The sequence below is a fragment of the Quercus lobata genome, chromosome 4 (genome assembly GCF_001633185.2).
Source record: "Quercus lobata isolate SW786 chromosome 4, ValleyOak3.0 Primary Assembly, whole genome shotgun sequence".
NCBI lineage: Eukaryota > Viridiplantae > Streptophyta > Magnoliopsida > Fagales > Fagaceae > Quercus > Quercus lobata.
In genome coordinates, this window is record NC_044907.1 from 49,760,039 (window position 1) to 49,781,371 (window position 21,333).

The 21,333-nt window shown below is 35.1% G+C and overlaps 2 protein-coding genes across 2 annotated transcripts; both read right to left on the reverse strand.

Annotated features, from left to right (window-relative positions):
* Nucleotides 1-10,165: 10,165 nt before the first annotated feature.
* On the reverse strand, nt 10,166-10,981 carry LOC115985400. Its single transcript, XM_031108342.1, has one exon. It carries the CDS (start codon nt 10,979-10,981, stop codon nt 10,166-10,168), a length of 816 nt encoding a protein of 271 aa, XP_030964202.1.
* Nucleotides 10,982-14,292: 3,311 nt separating this feature from the next.
* Nucleotides 14,293-20,990, reverse strand: LOC115984160 (beta-glucosidase BoGH3B). The gene is made up of 10 exons (XM_031107085.1): nt 20,606-20,990; nt 20,023-20,272; nt 19,698-19,902; nt 18,986-19,076; nt 18,494-18,639; nt 18,087-18,330; nt 17,708-17,812; nt 17,075-17,257; nt 16,466-16,673; nt 14,293-15,028 (listed from the first exon to the last, which is right to left on the reverse strand). The coding sequence occupies exons 2-10, from the start codon at nt 20,252-20,254 to the stop codon at nt 14,541-14,543; spliced, it is 1,902 nt and encodes a 633-aa protein (XP_030962945.1). The 5' UTR covers nt 20,255-20,272; nt 20,606-20,990; the 3' UTR covers nt 14,293-14,540.
* Nucleotides 20,991-21,333: the final 343 nt, after the last annotated feature.

Sequence of the window (21,333 nt, forward strand, 5' to 3'; positions counted from 1 at the left end):
TTTTGACACTGGTTAAGTCAAGAAAAAAAAAAAATCAACCCAAACTTAACACATCACATAAATTTAACCTAATCCAACTCACATGAGTCAGATTGGGTCGGATTGAACCCATAGGTTAGACAAATTTTTTATTATCATTAGTATTAAATTGAGTAGGAAAAAATATAAATATAAATATATTAAAAAAAACTCAAAAATTAGTATCAATGTAACTCCTTAAAAGCAAACAAACACTAATGACTAGACAACAATAGTTATTTACTAGGGTTTGTGTAAACTAATTGGTTTTTATATAAGATAGAAAGAACTGGTTATTTTAAAAAATTTATTAATTATATAATATATTTTAAATATATATATTAAATATATGGGTGGGTCGGGTCGAGTTTAGCAGGTTTGGAATTTTATGACCCAAACCCAACCCGACCCGCTATCAAAAAAAAATTTGTAACCCAACCCAACCCACCAAGGTTTTGGCGAGTTGGCTGCACACCCATAGTTTTTAGGGAGGAAAAAACAAAAAAAAAAAACAAAAACAATTACAATAAATTTATATGTTCAAACTAATGATATTTCCCGATTTTTTTTCTTCAATTTTTTTCTTCCCAAAAGAGACCTGGCATGTTAAAAAATAATAGATATTGAGATATTCTTTTCTTTTTTTACAAAAATAAAAAATAGATACTTAGCCACAAGCTTTTAATGCATTTTTTTTTTTTTTGTTGTTGGTATAATTGAGATAGAATTCCTACTTTAGCATAATCTAAGTGTATATGTGTGTAAAGTTATATCTTGAAGACTTAAGTCATGACCCTTACCCTTTTCTCAAATTATAAATTAAAAAAAAAAAAAAAAAGTCATGACCCTTACACCTCCTATTAAAATTTGTACCTGTGAAGTGACCATCACACTAAGGGTATATAGTAGTATAACAACCCAAAACAAACATTAAAAAAAAAAAAAAAAAAAAAAACTATGCCATTATAATTTAAGTGAGGGTAGTTTTGTAACCCCTTCCCCAAGATATTTCTAACAAGTGGCACATATTGCTCCACCGAAAGGATTGCTAAAGTGGTCATTCCAACCAATAAAATGATGTCACCTATGCAAATATATGAGTCAGCTTTCTAATCAAGACAAGAAATGAAAAATAAAAGGCCAAAATACTAAACCCACCCTTTAAGTTTTACCACTTTTCATTTCAATCCTCTAAGTTTGGGTTTTGTCATTTTAGTTCTCTAAGTTTCATTTATTCCCAAATGAGTCCTCCATTAGTGTTTTGTTAGTTGTTGTCGTTAACTTACCAAAACGATGCAGTTTTGGGAATTTTTTTTTCTAAATAACAATAAATATTAAAAAATTTAGTTAGTTGTCACGTTTCAAAACAATGTTGAAAACTAGCATCTCGAGTGTCTAAAACTCGAGTTCTAAGATAAAACTCGAGTTTTTAAGTCTCAATTTGTAAGAGGATTGGTTTAAAGTGAGAAAAAAATCAAAGTGAAAATCGAGTTTTAAAGACTCGATTTCCATAAATTGCAGAAAAACGCCACTATAGGGCTTTAAAATCACTGTAAGGCTTAAAAACGCCACTATAGGTGAAATTTTTTTTGCATGAAACTCGAGTCTTAAAGACTCGAGATCTATGTGGCATTTTCACACTCGCAAAGCGAGTCTTTCGGACTCGAGTTCTAATATGGATCTCGAGTTTCTAAAACTCGAGATGTTACTTTTCTTAAATCTTTCAAACCGTTCCTAACTTACTATTTTGAATCACTATTCACATCTGTTCTGCACAAAACCTCCAGTTTTGGTCTTTAGTTAATATTTATTTTTTATTTCTTAATTTCACAAAAACATTAATTAAAAAAAAAAAAAACAAATACTAAATTAGAGGGGAACGATATCTTTCCCTCCCTCACGCCCTTGAAGAAAAAAATTAATCCCCACCTCTCACACTCGACATCTAAGAAACTGGGATGAGAGAGAGGGGGAAAGAGAGAGGAGTGAAAGATCAAGAGGACCGGGGGAAAGAGAGAGATCGCAATAGAGAAAGAGAGATTGAGAGAGGGAGAGACCGAGAGAGGGAAAGAGGGAGAAGAGAGATCAAGAACTGGTGTTTATGACAACTCGGTCTAGGGATACTCGATGGCTTCGCTCCGGTCCAAGAGGTGTACTCAACAACTCTGAAATTTTTTGGGTAAGTTGAGCTAGGTTTTCAGTTTCAATTTTTGTTCTTGTGGATAGTAGCTTAATTGTGGGAGCATTACTTATTTTGAAGCACATATTCTAAGAACGATTTTGCTCTCTTAAAATGATTTAGACATAACCCACTATATTTTATGTCCTCGATCAATGAACCATTGATTACTATCATTATTATTAACTATTGAGAGAGTTTCTTTACATTTTGGAAAGATTTTGACAGATGTGAAGGTTGATAGTATTAACTATGTAATTGTTTAATTATTGTGAACATTATACATGTTGCATGCTAAGTGTTTGGAAAAATGCCTATATGAGTTAAGGGACTGAATTTCTTGGCTTGTGTTGTGATGATTGTCATACGAGGTTGTAATTTCATGTGTGCTTTCTTTGACAAGTGTTTTACTTTGACTAATTTTATCATGGTTTGATAATGACATATTTTGTATCAAATTGGTAAATGCACATTGTTTGCAGTCAGGAATCAAAATGCTTGATTGTGTTAGGGTCCTTTGGATCACTTGTACACTTGTTTGATATCCTTTGAGGATAAGTGCCTTGGGATAGGCAAGTTAGGCTCAAGGCCCTCAATTTGATTTTAGGGGATCATTTTCGATCTACGAAGACAAGTTTGATGGTACTTTGTAATAGGCCTTGTTATTAGGTGGTGCTCGATTGACATAATATTGGTTGGCCATCCGAGGTAAGTGGCTTCTCAATGGGATTTTTGAAAAATAATCATATTGCATAAAACGTTGTTTTTGGTTAAATACATTTTGGGAAATTGTTTGTGGAAACTATATTTTCCTAAAAAGTGTCATGTTGTGTGTGTGTGTGTATATATATATTGTAGGAGGGCAAAAGTTTGGCCCATACTGGGCCCAATTCAAGTATCTCTAAGTTTGGGTTTGGCCCAAACTTAATGAACACTGAGCTACAACACAAACTTACATGTCCTTGGTAAGCAAATTTGAACAAACCCCACTACCCTGAGGATGGAAGGTAATGTCTTGGGGGAATCCGCTTGCTAAACATGAGATAAGGTGTCAGGCACAAGTGATATAATTACAATAAATTTATGCGTTCAAACTAGTGATTTATTTCCAAGATTTTTTTTTCCCCCAAAAGAGTCCTTTTAAGGACACATGTTAATATTCAACCACAAGCTTTTAATGCCCTTTTTTGTATTTTTGAGATAGAAATATTACTTTAGCCTAATTTAAAAGTATGTTTGGGAACAGTTTATTTAATTTTTTGTTGAAAATATTTTACTGAAAGTATTCTAAAGTATACTTGTACCTTAAAAAAATTGAAAAAGTGAGAAAATGCGGGAAAAAAAAATAAGATTTTAAAAAGTTGTACATAAAAACTAAAAAAAGTTAAAAGTTAAAAGCTAAAAGCTAAGCTTATAAGCTGATGCCATACAATCTCTAAGTGTATATGTGCGTAAAACTCCCCCCTGAATACTTAAGCATTTAACCTTACTCCTCCCACAAGAACTTGTACTTGTAGAGTGTTTATGTCAAACATTTTTTTTTTTTTAGGAAATAACTAGTAAGCTAGTTTTTAATTTTTTATCACGCACACAATTAGTAAATACGTGTAAGATAATCTTACACGTACTTTCGTAATAATTAAAAAAACTTGCATCTCCCAAACATTTGTCAGATGTACGAAATCTTAAAAGTGATTTTGAGATTGGAAGTACCATACGCCGCATTTGGTGGGGGGGGGGGGATGTAAATACCCACAGTTGCTATTTTACAACCAAAACCCCGAAAAACATGCTCTATCCAGGTTGGCAAATAGTAAGTTTCTACACATACAACCCATTGTTCAAAGGTTGTAAACTTAAAATCTAATATTTTATTCTCTCTCCCATTCTTCTTTCTTCTTTGACTCTTCCTCTTTTCTATCTCCACTTTTCTCTGTCTATCTCTCTTTCTATATCTCTCCCCTCTTCACTCTATATTTGATTTTTTTTCTCCCTCCTCAATTTCTTTCTGAGTTGTTTTTGGTTGGTTTGAATAGGTGGTTATTGGGTTTAAAGTGGTGGGTTATTTTAAATGGTTGCTCAATTCGCATTGGTGGTGGGTTTCGGTGGTGGTCGTGTAGGTGTTGGATGGGTTTCACAGTGGAGATCAGGTTTGGTTATAAGTCACTACGGAGATCAAGTTTGAGATTAGGTTTGGGTTTCAATTGTCTTTCCCTTTTTAGTCATTTGGGTCTCAATTTCGGTGGTGGCCAGTGTGGAGAGGGGTGGAGCCATGGCTTGAATCAGTTAGGGCTGGGTTGAATTGGTTGCATGCGATGGGTATTTTGGCTTGGGTTGAATCGGTGTAGAGATTGGGTATTTTGGCTTGGATTTGAATGGTGTGGTTGGGTTTTTGGTTGGTTTTGTGTTTTGGTGGTGTGGATCAGCGATTGGTTTTGTTGGTTGATTTTGGTGTTTAGGTGGTTGTTGGCGGCATTGGGTTTGTTGTGGTGGTGTAGCGGCAGCGGGTTCAGTGGTTTTGGGTTATTTGATTTGGGTTTTTTGTAACTTTTTTTGTTGGTTTTGGGTAATTTTGGAATGGGTTTGTTGGGGTTTTGCTATGTTTATTTTGGGTCTAGATTCTTGTTGGTTTGGTATAGATTTAATTAGTTGATTTTGGTAGGGATGGATTTGGTTGCTAGGCTTGTGGTATAGATGGGTTTGGTTGTTGGATGCACCGAGAGGAGAGGAAGACTTTCTAGTAAGCAATAGCAAAGTGAAAAAAAAAATGGAGAAGAGAGAATTAATTTGTTTAAATTATTTGTTGATATAGAAAAATAGAAACTGAGATGTTGGGTGAGTTGTAAAATGAAATGGTAAAATAAATAAAATAGATTTTAAGGGTATAAAATAGGAACTTTTTTGCATCCTCAGATGCTAATGCTCTTACAGATCAGATAAAAATTAGTTTGTAAAACGGCTTTTTAAATGTTTAAAAGATAAAACTTGATGGATGTTAATTTGGCATTAACGTAAAAGTTCAAAGTTCAAACACATGTATAATACAAGTAAACATATTTTCTATTTATAGTTAGTAAAATATGGTATGAGTTTAATATATGGAGAGTTATATATTTGTATATTTTTTTAAATTATGTTTTGAAAATCTGGCATAAAAATACAAAAATGGAAGAAAAAAATGGTACATGTATTTTTTTTTTTTTTTTGAGAAAACGGTAAGTCAATATTATTAAGGTAAATCAGATTAGAATACAACCTCCAACTCACTAGGTAGATCTTCTACCCATACATCAAAGTCTGCGGATGAAACCGCTCTCCTAGCTAGAGCATGTGCCAACTTATTGCCATCCCGGCGAACATGCTGAAATTGACAAAACTGTAGGGATAAACTCTGATTACGCGCATCTTCAATTATATTCCCATACAGAGTGTTACACCTCTCCTTTGCTTTCAAGGCCTGCACCACCCTCAAACAATCCCCTTCCACAATCACCTTAAAAATACATAATTCTTTTGCAAACACAACAGCTCGGCAAGCAGCTAACGCTTCAGCAGCTTCAACAGAGTTAGGCTCCCAGATTTTCTGACTTAAGGCCGCTATAACTTGGCCATGACAATCTCTGATCACCACTCCCAGACCTGCACTACCCAAATCTTCAGATATAGCCGCATCAAAGTTTGCTTTATAGAATGTATCCTGAGGAGGAATCCAGCGAGCAGATGTGCCTCTAATTCTCGGCCTGACATCCTGTTTTGTGGCATCCAAAAATTCAGTCACCAAATCTTTTGCTCGTGCTCCAATCTCATGAAGTGGCCAAACGGATTGATTCTCTTGCAAACGGTTTCGCCTCTGCCACAAGCTCCACGCAATTGTAGAAAACCAAGCCACATGAAATCCTGACCCTTTCCGCAACACCTCCTCCAATAAGTCAAAAAACGTTCTAAAACCTTTTCTGTAATACTGGACGAAGCAGAGTTCAGACTTCCACACCGATTGGGCCTGCTCGCAAAGCCAGATACTATGCATCAGTGACTCTTGATGATCTCCACACAGTTCACACGTCTCTTCCACAAGTAAATGCCGAGCTTTCAGATTTTGTTTAGTGGGCAACGAATCTCTTGCAGCACGCCATATAAAATGTCGTATTTTATTCGAAGTTCTGATTTTCCAGATGCTCTTCCAAACCTGATGTGAATTTTCAGAGGAGGATGAACCTGGTTCTTGCCTGCTTTCATCCTCAGACAGCATATGATAGGCACTACGAACACTATAGTGTCCATCTGGGGTCAATGGCCAGATCAACAAGTCTTCTGTCCACCCCTCACTAACTGGGATATTTTTAATCAATTCAGCTTCCCAAGGCACAAAGGTCCTCTCCAACAGCCCCGGATCCCAAATCCTTGTACCTGGATAAAATAAATCCTTAACACAAGTCACAGTGGAAGCAAGTTTTGGTGAAATAACTCTACCATTAGGTTGGTCAAGCAGCCATCTTTGACCCCAAATAGCAATGGAACTTCCATCTCCAACTCTCCACATTGCCCCTCTACGTATTACCTCACGTGCCTGCAATATACTCCGTCATGCATAAGAGCATTTTGGATGAATCGAAGCCTCAAGGATATTCCCCATTGGAAAATACTTCGCACTAAAAACCTTATATAACAACATTTCCTTTTGGTGAAGCAAACGCCATACCTGTTTAGCAAGCAAAGCATTATTAAATTTTTGAATATCTCTAAAACCCATACCTCCCATGGTCTTTGAAGAACAAAGAGTACTCCACTTGACCCAATGGATCTTTTTTGAATCCCCTTGACCCCACCAAAACCTTCGAATCATGGCTTCAATGTCTTTACACAACCCAACCGGTATTTTAAAAACACTCATGGAATATGTGGGAATAGATTGAACTACTACCTTGATCATGACTTCTTTTCCAGCTTGGGACAATAATTTCTCCTTCCACCCCTACATCTTCGCCCAAATTCTTTCCTTCAAATGAGTAAAACATTGTTTTTTCGCTCTCCCTACAAAAGAGGGGAGCCCTAAATACTTCTTGTAGTGTTGAATGGCTGGGACATTTAGAGATGATTTGATTGCCTCCTTCATCTGTTCATCAGTGTTTCTGCTAAAGAACAAAGTTGTCTTGTTCTTATTAAGCATTTGGCCCGAGGCAGCTTCATACAAGGATAAAAGCTCTTGAATTTTCTCGCACTCCTCCAAAGTAGATATGCAAAACAAGAGACAATCATCGGCAAAGAAAAGATAAGTAATCTTAGGTCCATTACGACTTAGAGAAAATCCTTGAATTTCCCCATTCAAAGCCGCTTTCCTGAGAATGGCATTCAACCCTTCCGCACAAAAGAGAAACAGATATGGAGAAAGGGGATCACCCTGTCTCAAGCCCCTAGAAGGTTTAATCAAGCCCTTTGGCTCCCCATTAACCAAAATTGAGTAAGATACCGTTGTTATGCACTCCATAATCAAAGCCACCCAATCCTCCCTAAAACCCATCCTCAAAAGGATCTTTTCAAGAAAAATCCATTCCACCCTGTCATAAGCCTTGCTCATATCCAATTTAAGAGCCATAAAACCTGTCTTCCCTGTGCAAGTGGTTTTCATGTGGTGAAGGGACTCAAAAGCAATGAAAATATTATCAGTAATCAGACGGTCAGCAATGAAAGCACTTTGAGCTTCAGAGATAATAGAGTTTAGTAGAGGCTTCAAACGGTTTGCAATTACCTTACTAACAATTTTATAAATCACATTACACAAGCTTATGGGTCTGAAATCCGTCACTCTTTCAGGGCTTTGGACCTTTGGGACTAAAGTGATAAAAGTATGGTTAATGGATTTCAACAAAGAGCCAGAATTTAAACAAGACAATACAGCTTGAGAAACATCCATACCAACCTCGGTCCAATATGTTTGGTAGAACAAGGGAGGCATTCTATCAGGTCCCGGGGCTTTTAAAGGAGCCATCTCTTTAATTGCATGCTCAACCTCCTCCACCGTATAAGGCCTAGCCAAGTCAGCTTGCATCTCTTCACTCACTACACATTGTACACCGTCTAACACTCTATCCAAATCATGTGGGTTCGATGATTTAAACAAATCTGCATAATAGGTAGTAAACCAACCCGAAAAAATATCCTCATCTTCACACCATATACCATCTGCATCCCTAAGCCCTTTTATGAAATTTCTTCGTTTTCTCCCGGTAGCTGTACCATGAAAAAACTTCGTGTTTTGATCCCCGCTTTGCAACCATTGAAGCCTAGACCGTTGCTGCCACATTCTTTCCTCTCTATCATATAAGACATTCAGCTCCTTCTTCAAACGATTCACCTCTTCCAAGCACCCAGTTCTGACCGAGACCTCTTCTGCCACCCATAACAGCTCCTTAGTTTTTTTAATTTTCTGCAAAACACTCCCAAAATGGTCTCTATTCCAGGTCTTTAGCATCTTTTTGCACTTCTTAATTTTCTTAGTTGCCACTACCATTGGTGTACCTTCAGGATTACATGCCCTTGCAGTTGAAACAACCCCCTTACACTCTGGATCGGACAACCACATTGCCTCAAAACGAAATGGCTTTCTCTTCCACCGTTGATTTTCACCATTTGAATCTAAAGAAAGGAGAATTGGACGATGATCAAAGGTAAAACAATGCAAGTGTTTAATTCTACCTGTAGGAAACCTTACCAACCACTCATAGTTGGCCACACCCCGATCTAGTCGTTCCCAAATCAACTCCCCTCTACGACGACCATGCCATGTAAACTCTGGACCTGAAAACCCCAAATCCACAAATCCACAAAGGTCAAGAACGTCCCTGAAACTCTGCATAAGACTATGAGCCCTTGGCGAACCACCCCTCTTTTCCTGTAGCTGTAGTAGTTCATTAAAATCACTAAAACAACACCATGGCAGCCTTGGTTTGGAACTTAGCATCCTTAACATATTCCACCCTTCATTCCTTATACTTGTATCAGGCTCACCATAAAACCCTGTAAGCCTCCATGCATTCTCAGATCCTCCATTAACAATAACATCAATATGATAACTCGAAAAACTATCAACCCATACATTTGTACTCCCCTTCCATAACATAGCCAAACCCCCTCCCCTACTCTCATTAGAAACAGTAAATAACCCATCAAACTTAAACTTATCTCGAACTCCCTTCATCTGTTCTTTTGTCGACCATGTTTCCGATAGAAAAACTATCCCGGGATCTTTTGCTTGGATTAAATCACCAAGCTCATTAACTGCACGGTGGTTTCCAAGCCCTCGACAATTCCAAGCTAAGAGATTCATTGGCTTCGGCGGGGCTGGCAACCAGCCTCCACCGTTAAATCTGTAAAATCTGCATTCCTACTTCTCTTACACCCATCTTCTACTACCTCCTCTGTATTTAATTCCTGATGGATTCTTTTCCCCAAAACTATCCCATTTGTGTCCGTGGGCTTGGTCACTTACTTCCTAGTTATAGATTTTGATTTCCTACCACCTCTGCCCCTGCTTGACCTTCTTTTTGTCTTATCTAATTGCTGGGAGACACTCATATGAAATGACATATTTGAATCATCCACCAAAGCCCAAGACTGATCCGCCCCACAAGATTCTGATTCAGGTCCACTTCCTTCTCCCATTCCCTTCCTAGTCTCAAATCTTGACAACTCGGCATCAATGTCATCCAATTGCTCTTGAAAATCCTGATCAGTATTCCTCCTCTGCATACCCACCTCAATAACAGGGAGTTCATTATCCACCATAATCCGAGCTACTAACTGTGGGTTCGGCGGACCAGAAGCAGCCATGCACGAGCTATGAACTTCACCCTCCTTCACACCTTCAACCACTAAAACTCCCTACCCACCCTCAACATGAAAACCCTAGTTGTGAGCTTCGAAAACACTAGCTGAATCAGTGTCATTCTCCCTTTCGGTTTGCACATTCCTTCACCCTCCTGGAGTTTTGACCGTGCTTTGATCACCAACCCCATTCCCCTCTTTCTCAAAACTTGCTACTCGAACCACTGTTTTCCTTGCAAGGTTAGGAGTAGTGGCTCTCAACCACGAGCCAAATTGTTGCTCTGTTTCTAATAAAGGACCCTTCCTCTTCGTCCAAATAGAACATTCCCTATCCATATGGGTCAACTTCCCACACCAATAACAGAGGTTTGGTAACCTCTCATATTTAAAACTCACCCAGCTCTCCTTGCCATTACCCAAAACAATTTTCCTTCCTCTGCACAACGGCTTGGACACATCAACAGCCACCCTAAAACGCAGAAAGTTGCTGCCCTCAAACTTTTCCTCCTCCTGTATACTTTCATCCACCTTTCCAGCCACAGAAATAATATCTTTTGCTGCCTTCCAAGAGAGACCGAAAGGCACATCATGAATCTGAATCCACATATTTGTATGATCAAAGACAAGGTTTCTGATATCAGCATGCTTCTCCACCTCTTTTAGTGCCACAAGGTGTTTGTCAAAGGCCCAAGGCTCACCCAGAATAACGTGATCCACATCTGCCCTGTCCAAGAAAACAAAAAGAACTCTATGGTTCCCCATGTCCCGTACTTCAAAACCCTTCCTAGTCCTCCACAGCATCTTAAAGGTACGTGCTATTGCCTCCATATTAAGAACTCGTCTAGTATAAAATCTTGTTGCTACAAAGAACTCACCCTCTTCCATGCTATCCTGCACCACGAAACTACTCCCTTCAGCATCCGAGAGTGAAAACCTTTCCCACATAACCGAGAGCCTGTCCATGCTTCTTGGGAGAAACGAGTTTTCCTACTGGCTAACACAATGGAAAAGAAGCAAAGCCTAACGTAAGAGTAGGCACTACAATTCTACTGACGGCTAGGGTTTTGGAACCGCCCTAGGTCAGAGAAACCTTTTTCAAATGGTACATGTATATAGTATGTTGTGTTTATCTTTAAAAAAAGTCATAACAATAAAATGGAGACATTTACCCTTTTTTGTCAAATAAATAGAATAATCTTTGTATCACGACCTTTACTTCTAGTCATATGTGATTAAATTAACATCTCAAACAAATTTCTTTTAGAGTGATACTATAAATACTACAAATTTTACTATATGTCTTACATAAATGTGTCATTCATAAAAGATAATTTGAACATTCATTTTTTGTGTTAAAATGAAACCAATTACATTCTTTATTATATAAGTTTATAATTTATATATGGATTCCAGTTAGTTTAATTGGTAAAGTATCTTATGCTTTAATAAGAGATATGGGGTTTAATCCCTACATACACAAAAAACAAATTGGTATCTTGGTTTGATGATAAAGAACAAATATCACAAAAGCGGATGTTGTAGATTGAAAGTCTATGGAAAAAAAAAATTATAATTTATATGTAGTAAAATTTGTAGTAATTTTAGCTTTTATTTTTTATTTTTTATAAAAATTATCATTTTAGCATGGGGAGCATACAGCATAGACTCTAAAGCAACAAACAAAATTGGGATGTATGTTTTGGCAAATTTTTATATTTTTTTGGTTTATAATATTAGCAAAAGATTACGATTGGGTGTTTTAGGGTCTTTGAGTATGACCAAATTTTTGTATTATTTAAAGAGTGAATAATTACATTTACCCTTTAGCTACCTACTTTTTCAAATGCACTCTTTATCCTTTCTTTATCTCATTTAAATATTATTTCTTTATTTGTTCTTTATTTATTTTTTATTCATTCCAAACAACCATATTTTTTTAAATCTCCCAATATAGTGAGTTGTTAGTGTTTATTGTAATTCAAAATTTATCAAATTTATGTTGTTCCTAAGCAATTTTTTTTTTATAAATTTTAAATTCTATGTAATTTGAAATTTATCAAATTTGTGTGATTTAGAATGAATTTAGCTCAATAACATAATTTTCTCTAAAAAAATTCATTAATTTTACCTTTTTTGGGATTATTATTATTATTTTTTTTTATTATTCATTAATTTATCATTATTCGAAAATGAAGAAAAAAGTATGGGACATAATTTTTCTAATTTATCATCAACCCATTTCCATCATACACGAACACACCCCTTTTGTATATACAACCCATTTTTCCACCACACACTCCTTTAAAATTACAATTTGCAACCCATTCTCCACTGCATACCAAAAGTTTAGAATAGAAAATATCTCATCCCTAGGAATGGACCTAGACTTGTAGTTAGGGGGGCAACTTTATAGCTGGCTATGTGCGGTGGCTTAGCCACTAAGGTGTTGTTTTTTCTTCTTCTTCTTCTTCTTCTTCTTCTTTTTTTTTTTTTTTTTTTTTTTTTTTTTTTGAATTTGGTGCGTGTTTTTGGGTAAAATTGGTTGATTAGATTTTTTTTTTTTTTTTTGCTTCATTATTAGTAATTTTTGTTGCTGGGATAATTTTTTTGGGATTGAATATTTTGTTTTAAATTTTAAATTTATAGATTTTTTTGTGGTCTTAAAAAATGAAAATGTTAGAGCTACAAATGTTTTACAAATTACTGATGTGGTAAGTGATTATTAGTAAGTAAAAAAGTGATGTAAACGGCGGGTTTAGATACGAACTAATAAAAATTTGCTACCTCAATAATTTGTAAAAAATATTGTAGAAAAATATGTGATTATAACATTACTCTTAAAAGAATTAATGATATTATTGAAGGGGCAAAGTGTAATTTTAAAGAAAAAATTTTCTAAAATTAATACCTAGTATATATTCTAAGGCTACCTCCATCCCTGCTCATCCCAAAACAAAAACTCAAACTTAAAGACTCAAACAGAGAGAGAAAATTGGTGGAGAACAAAGATCCATAGAGATCCTTCACACTAGAGAGACAATCAAGTTGTCTTCGTCTTCTCATGATGTCTTTCAGACCATGCAAAGCCTCGTTGTCAATCTGCTCCGCCTCCACAGCAACTTGTCCTTCTCCCCACAGCCAACAACATGCAGCCCAGATAGGTCTTTCTCTTTTTTCTTTTTTCTTTCATGCTATTATTATTCTGATTTCATTAGGCTTATGAGAAAGACTATTTTTGTTTTGGAATCTTTTGATTATGTTTTGTGTTTTTGTTCTAATTGTGGTATGTTGTATTTTGTAACCGTTGAGAAAAAGAAGCAAGAGAGTGTGAAGAACGAAAGAGAAAAGTGATGAGAGAGAGAGAGAGAATAATTTTTTATTCAATTGGGATTATTTTAAGAGAGAAAAATGTTTGGAGTTACTATAGTAATTGCTACAGTGCTCTCTATTCTCCAGGAGAGCTATTGTAGCAACTCTTAGCCCTCATTTGGGAGGAGAAAATAGAATAGAATGGAAATGAATAAAAAGAATAATTTTATAATATTCTTTCATTCTCTTGTTAGAGAGTTTAAGTAAATGGGTAGGAATACTCTTTATTATCTTAAAACCTCAAATTTTCATTCTCCCGAAATTGGAAGAAATAGGAAGGAATGAAAATAAATTTGATGAATTTTTTTACCAAAACTCTCAAAATATCCCTATATATTCAACCTTTTATTTTAAAATTGGGGTCTAATAGTAATATTGTCATAAAATAATTTCATTCCATTCCCTCTATGTTACTCCCAAACAAGATTACTTACATTCCATTAATTTTCATTACTTTTCATTCTTTTATTTTAAAACATCCAATAAGATTACTTAATTCTATTTCATTCCATTCTTTTCCATTCCTTTCTCTTATTTAAATACATTCTATTCCATTCCACTCCATTCTCTTATGATCATTCAATTTCATTCCCTTATGAACACCCAAACAAAGCCTTACTTTTGTGATACTATATATACAATGGAATGGCCCATTGTTCCCTTTCTTGTGACTTGAGAGAAATTTCTTTAAAGTTTCTTGTAAAAATGTTTCTTTTCTTATGTTCTCTTGGAAATTAATGGAGTATTAGCTATATCTTTAAATAATTTTATAATCAATTTCTTAACTCATCACTAAGCCAATATCATTGTGCAGAAAAGTGCAATATTCCAGCTGCAATGATGTGTTGATCCTGTAGCTCATGTAACAAAGTACTTCCTAAGGCTTGCACTCCAAAAGAAAAGCAAATACAACATCAATGTCATAGACTCATAGTGGTGACTCTAGAGAGGCACTATGAAGAAATAGCAATATTCAAACATAAAGTCTGATGCATTTGCAACTCTAGAAGCAAACAAATTTTGTCAGATTAGAAGCTTTTGAGTTTTGACAAGAAAATTTCAACATCTCAAATATTTAGAAGCTTTTGAAAGATACAATCATGTACTCTTATATGAAAACAAAAAATAACCTCTTCCTGTGGGAGATGGTTGTTTACGTTTGCTTTATTGGCTGAGTTGTCAGGCCAAATTCAAATGGGAAGAGTGGATCGTAGTGTGCATCCCCAACATTCATTGGGAGTTGATCAACTCGTTTAAACCAAGTTCTAGCCAACTTGCCAGTGAATCCATAATCACCAAAAAGAACATCAGCCACACCTTGACCTTCAGTACCTGGGAGCCATGCAGCCACAAGAGCGTCCATCGATTCAAGATATGGTTCAATCACAAGGGGACGCCCGGAGACGACAACTACAACACACTTGATATGGCCGCATACATTCTTAATTGTATCTGGTCCGGGAGCTGGGAGAGTGAGGTTCAAATTATCACCATTAGTCTCTGCATATGGTTGCTCACCCACTACAACAATGGCATATGCGAAGTCATCAGAATTGATAAAAGCAGGGTCTGGGTTCTCATTGAAGACCACTTGGGTGCTTGAGTCAACAGTGTCTTTAATGGCTTTGAGGATGGTGGTTCCTGTCATAAAATAGTGGTTCTTTCAATGAGATAGATTGCTGAATTTGAATGGCAAATGGAAGGCAGATGCATTATTGGAGAATAACCAAATGTAATCTTGCAAAAGGAGATAATTTGGAAAACATGAAAATCATCCATTTTTATTAATGGCACTTAAAGTGAGCACTTTTTCTTTATGGTGAACAAGGAAAGCAGCCCCAAAAGAATCAACTAGTTCCCAATATGGATGTTTTTTATAAAAAAAAAAAAATACAGGTTCCCAATATGGATGAATAGAGTTAGGTTGTTTCATGTTAAAATTTCATGTTGTAACTTAATGGCAGGGTCATAACTACATCAACTATCAAGCACTTACTACCAAGTGATAGTAAACTGAAGTTATATGGGTATAGAGGGTTTAAAAAAAAATCACTAAAATCTCAGTAAAAAATAAAGAAGCTAAAAAATAATTATCAAAAGGTTCATCATACATAGTTATATCATCACCAGCATAAACCATATCAAACAATCTCTAGAATATTTACGCAACAAATGTATGACAAACAAAAAGCAGCAAGGCATGCACATGCAACCCAACTCTACTAATTATTCGTATATATGAGACCATTTATATACACAAAATACCATATTATACGTAGCATACAATGTCATCATATCTTAGTAAATTCAATCGAAAAATAATCATGCAATGCATACCCTAATCATGAACATATTCCAAAAAAACAATCCTTATTAGCACAATCACTATAGATATTTAAAAATAGAGCAAAATTGATCATCTCATATATAAATCACACAAATACAAATACAACAACTCAAATAGAGACACAACACACACACACACACATCACATAGATACAAGCCCTATTAACTCAGATTGAGAACCAGCACACACACATATACATCATACAAATAAGACCTACTAATCTCAGCCAAAGCAAAACAGACATACCTCAAGATGCAAAAATGCTTTTCTCCAACCTAAAATCTTGCAAATTGGTCAAGTCTTACAATCGTGCTTGATTTGTCTTGGAAATTTACTCTAGGGTTTCAATTTATTGGTCTGATGGTCGATTCTCATATGCAGGAAATTTAGTTATTTTAATTCTTTTAAGTCGACTTTACACAGTGAGTAGACCTAGAATTCATATATTGTACGCTAGTGCAATTTTCTGTCCAAGATAACCCTTAATTTAGAGTGGACATCTATCATCACATCAATTCTCAAACTACGGGATTAATTCCAAGAAAAATTAGGATGAAAAGTAAAATTTGCCTCTTTGGTTTTTCACCACATGAACTTAGCTACTGCGCACACACATACACATCACATGGAATTCATTATAATTTGCACACAAACCTAATTGAAAAGGAAATAGTCAGAAAGTAGACCATTGGGGGGAAAAACAATGTATAGCATTAGTAGAGTATATGTACCAGAAGTGAGGTTATTGCCACCGAGTCCCTGCCATTCGATTGTCCAACCACCGCATTGATAGCCCAAGTTGTCTGCATGAGTTCCAGCAACAAGAATCCTTTGCGATTTCCTGGGGAGGGGCAAAACAGGCCCAGCATATGCAGACTTTCCATTTTTCAATAAAACAAGTGATTTCCTCACAGCTTCCCTAGCAAGTTCTCTATGTTCCTAATGAAAAAAACATGGAATTTGATCAAGAGTTGACCAATACAAAATATAACAAGCCATTTATGTCAAAATCTATAGACTATATATGAATTAGATAGATAGTGGATTATAATCAAGAGCCTTGTAGATCAACTAGTTGGCACTTTCTTGTATTTACAATAGAGACATTTAGGGTTCAAATTTTCCCTTCCCAAGTCCCCCAACTATCAAATTATCATCAAAAAAAAAAAACAATAGTGGATTTTATATTTTAGTAGTTAATATATATATATATATATATATAAAAAAAAAAAAAAAGGAAATAAAAACTCATGGAAAAATTAACCATGATAAATAAAGAGATTATAAAGTTCAAAAATTAGTCCAAAAAAGAGATTAGTTTGGGATATTAAGTAGCTAACCTGGGCTCCAAGCAAATCAGCTTGACTGTCATCAGCCAGAGGGTTCTCAAAGAGACCCATGGTGAACTTAACCCGCAAGATCCTCTTTACGGCATCATCTATTCGGCTCACGGGAATGACATTCTTATTAACCAGATTGGTCAAGCCATCAATAAATTCTGGGTAATCGTAAGGAACCATGACCTGCAACAAATATGAAATCAGGCATCTATGATCTATCTCAACTATAGCAATATTTTAGACAAATATCAACCAAACTGGTAGAACTATGAATAAGCTATATCAGTATGTGAAAAATAACATTTCAAGATTTTCATACTGCCATTTAGGATTTTATGTAACAGTGACATAAAATCCTTTTCTCTCTGCTCTCAAAAAAAATTCCTTGCAGCATGAAAACAAAGCAAAAGCGCTCTTTATTGGATAAGGAAATAGAATTCTCATAAGGGAACATATCTAAATTTTGAAGATTCATTGTCATAAATTTGTAAAAAATTAGAAAATCTTTGCAAGACTACACAAAGGTTTCCAATGATATAGGAATAATTGTAGGCACTCAGTTTTAAAAAAAAACAAATATAGGGGAACCATGCACATGACTTGAAGAATCTTTAGCTGAGTTTTGTGACTGACCATGTCAATTCCAGCTAGAATTGAAGCTTGAATAGAATATGTGTAGTTTGCATGTGGTGGAGAGGTAATCCTGTCAATTCCTTGCCAATCTGAGATGATGAAACCCTGAAAGGTACAACCCATGATTCATTAGAAATATTCTCATGCATATATTTTGTAAGAGAGTGATGGGATTTTACAAAATTTACTACATGAACTTTACAAATTGAAATGTCAACTTCTAAATACAAAAACAAAAGAGAAATTAAGAATTTTTTTTTTTTTTTTTAATGTTGTTGAGGTGTCAATAATATATTCATTGTCATGTCAGCTTATAAGATTTGTGTACTAAAATTGACAATGACTTTATAAAAACTACTAAAACTAAATTAGAAATTACCCTGAAGTTGAGTCTATTCTTAAGAAACCCAGTCAACAGCTCTTGGTTTGCATGCATCTTCACTCCATTCAAACTTGAGTAGGATGCCATGATAGTAGAAACACCCCTAATGATTGAATTATAGTAAGCAGGCATGTGGATGCTGAGCAATTCGTGCTGGCTAACTATAGTGTTGTTTTCATTAATACCCTTGACTGTGCCTCCATCACCAACATAGTGCTTTGCACAAGCTGCCACCTTATGCCTGTATGCAATGTAATCATAAACATTGGTATGGATTTCACATATATTTGGCACTAGTTTATAATAAAGGTTTTGTACATACAGTGTGCAAAACTTTGGAAATTTACCATCTTTGAAACAAATATCAAATAAAGTAATAAAGTAAAGGAGACACTAATTCTTACTTTCCTCCAACATATGGTCTGCCCAACCAAGATTTATCAGGGAGATCTCCTTGCAAACCGGAGATGATCTTAGTCATCGCTCGGACAATTTTGGGGTCCTCACTATAGCTCTCGTAGCATCGACCCCATCTCGGATCTCTGCAGACCTGCATTATTTAACAGAGAATATACAATTGATGAAAAAAAAGAAGAAGATAAAAGTCTAGCACACGAGTGATTTTAGTATCTAAATCTTAAAATGATTTCATTTAGTCTAATATAAAGTGATCAACTTTAGTATCTAAAAGACTTTGTGATCGATTTATTCCTTATCAAATTTCAAAATAATTACTGTCATTTCAATTTTTCATTTTACCATGTCACTAAGGGACTAAGCGATCAATTTAAATTTCAGAGACTAAAATTACTCTTGTGCTAAACTTTTAAGAGCAAAAACAGGTGTTCAGGTTATTTTTATATATAGTTCATTCCTATGAAGAAATTTTTACTTACCGCAATACACGGAGCAAAAGCATAAGGAATTCCAGTGGCTCGAACTTCACGTGCAGTTGCAGTCCCAATCTTCTTTATAAGTTGAGGATCCCTATAGTAGATCACAGAATGTGTATAGCAAGTTTAATTTATGCATCTTGGGAGTATCACAGAATAATGGATTGATCGTATCAGTTTATATGTTGAACACAAAACAGAAATATTGTATTCAGAATCTAAAAGCATTGCATTTCTTATAAGGCTAAAATACTCATATAAAAAAACATCAGATTTTCTGTGAATTTCAATCAATATAGGATACATAAAAATGATTAAAGGCAAGATCAGCATCTGATGTGCCTAGAAGGGGTAGAGTTGTTATAATTTTGATCTCAAGTGGACGAACCCGTAACTAAGTCGTCCTATTTATTGTCAAAAGAAAATTACAATTAATAGTATTCAGGCAAATTTATAATAAAATTTTGTAAAACAAGAATTAAATGCAATAAAATACATATACATGAAATGCATACCTGGTTTTATCCAATATTGACTATACATGCTTTAACAAAATTTTCAGGTGATTTTGGATTAGCCTTTTTCTTTTAAATTTTTAATTCAATTGTTTGTGTAAAGCATTCAAAACTTCATTTTTTGGGTGTAATTATATTTTTGATAACTTTTAGAAAATGAACTTTCAGTAAGAATGCCAATTCAAACCTCAAGCACTTGCCTGGTGACTCCAAGGCCCACATTATGAGGAAAAATGGTTGCATTGTACACATTGTTGTGGCCATGAACAGCATCAATTCCATATATCATAGGGATTCCGAGACGAGTAGAAAGAGCCCCTTCTTGAATTTTGTTCACCGTATCAATCCATTGCCGTGGAGTAGCCTGAGGAGCAGGGACACTCCCTCCACCACTTAATACACTTCCTATAGCAATAACCATTTTTTTTTTCAATTTATTAAAATCTCAAAAACACAATTCCTGAAATTATTGCTTAAAAAACTCAGGCAATGCAATAATAGAAGTCATTCAATCTATATGCATACCAATATAGAATTTATTCACGACTTCAGCAGTGGCATTGGCACGTTCAATTTGGACCATCTGACCAATCTTTTCTTCAATAGTCATTCTCTTCATTAGATCCCTGATCCTAGCACCAAGAGGCCGTTTCGGGTCTTTGTATACCGCGTATTCTGTTGCTTGTACCATGTTGGATGCACAGCAACATAAAACTAAAATAAAAAATCCTAGGTAGGAGGTTGAAAGTCCTGTCATTTTGTCCCCTTACAAATCCTGTTAAAATTAAGAATGAAAGGTGATATCAGAGTCCAACAATAAACCAAGAACCATTGAAATTGTATCCAAATGTATATTGGAAAACTTGTAAGAATCCTAAACTAAGGCTTTGTGTTAGATGAGAAAACTAATGCACAAAATGTCGGGTTGAGAACAAAGAAGCTTCTAAAACAAGTCATTGATCATGGAGCATTTCTAAGTTCTACTTTCCGTGGAAGCTAAAGAAGAATAAGATTACGAAAATGAAACTAGCAGCAAAAGTATCTGGAAAAGAAGGGGTAAATTTAAATAATAATAAATAAATAAAAAGCAATAAGAGAAAGCACTTACACGAAAAAATATATGCAGTTGAGAAGATTGAAGTTGGGTATAAATAAGGAAGCCTAGTGCTTGAAATAGACACGAAAAGGATTAGAACAATATAGTACGATGGAAAAGAAACGTAACAACCAGCTTTAGAGACATTATTTGCTAATTTTTTTTCACTGGGTGTTGTCTGTTTGAAATTGAACGTGGGTTTCTCCTGTAATGTAGGGGGAGGTTAATGCATTTGCTAAATTTTGAATCGCAACTCTGTCATCACCAATTAAAGCTGGTCTTCTCTGCACACAAGCACAACTAGCTAAGTTTGGTTGTTGCCCAAAGATTTTGGTTGTGGAGAGAGTTTTTTTTTTTTTTTTTTTGATGTGGTTGCGGAGAGAATTTGTTGATTGCTTTAATGAATGGTTTATTTTGACGAGTGTGTTCTAAAGTAAAAGTTAAAATGCATTTAATATCTACCAATACATCTATATATATATATATATATACACACACACACACACACACGAGAGAGAGAATCGACTCTTTGAGTCAAAAATATCCTTAGATCCTACCTTAAATAAGAGACAACCTAGTAAAAATATATCTCAAACTCCATTTAAAATGCTTACAAAATAGGACGCTTTCCTACTAATTCATATCTTCAAAACAAATTTATCCAAAAATTTGATAAAAAAAATTCTCAGTCCATTTTGAAAAATAGTCTAAATAGATTAATCTCTCTAAATGAGAGCTTT

Bases quoted from the DNA above. Each gene is read 5' to 3' on its own strand.
- LOC115985400 (XM_031108342.1), bottom strand. From the start codon at position 10,981: ATGGACAGGCTCTCGGTTATGTGGGAAAGGTTTTCACTCTCGGATGCT.
- LOC115984160 (XM_031107085.1), bottom strand. From the start codon at position 20,254: ATGACAGGACTTTCAACCTCCTACCTAGGATTTTTTATTTTAGTTTTA. The intron at 18,640-18,985 runs GTAAGTAAAAAT...TAAATAATGCAG, and splicing joins CTTTTGCTCCGTGTATTGCG to GTCTGCAGAGATCCGAGATG. The intron at 17,258-17,707 runs GTCAGTCACAAA...TATTTGTTGCAG, and splicing joins TTCTAGCTGGAATTGACATG to GTCATGGTTCCTTACGATTA.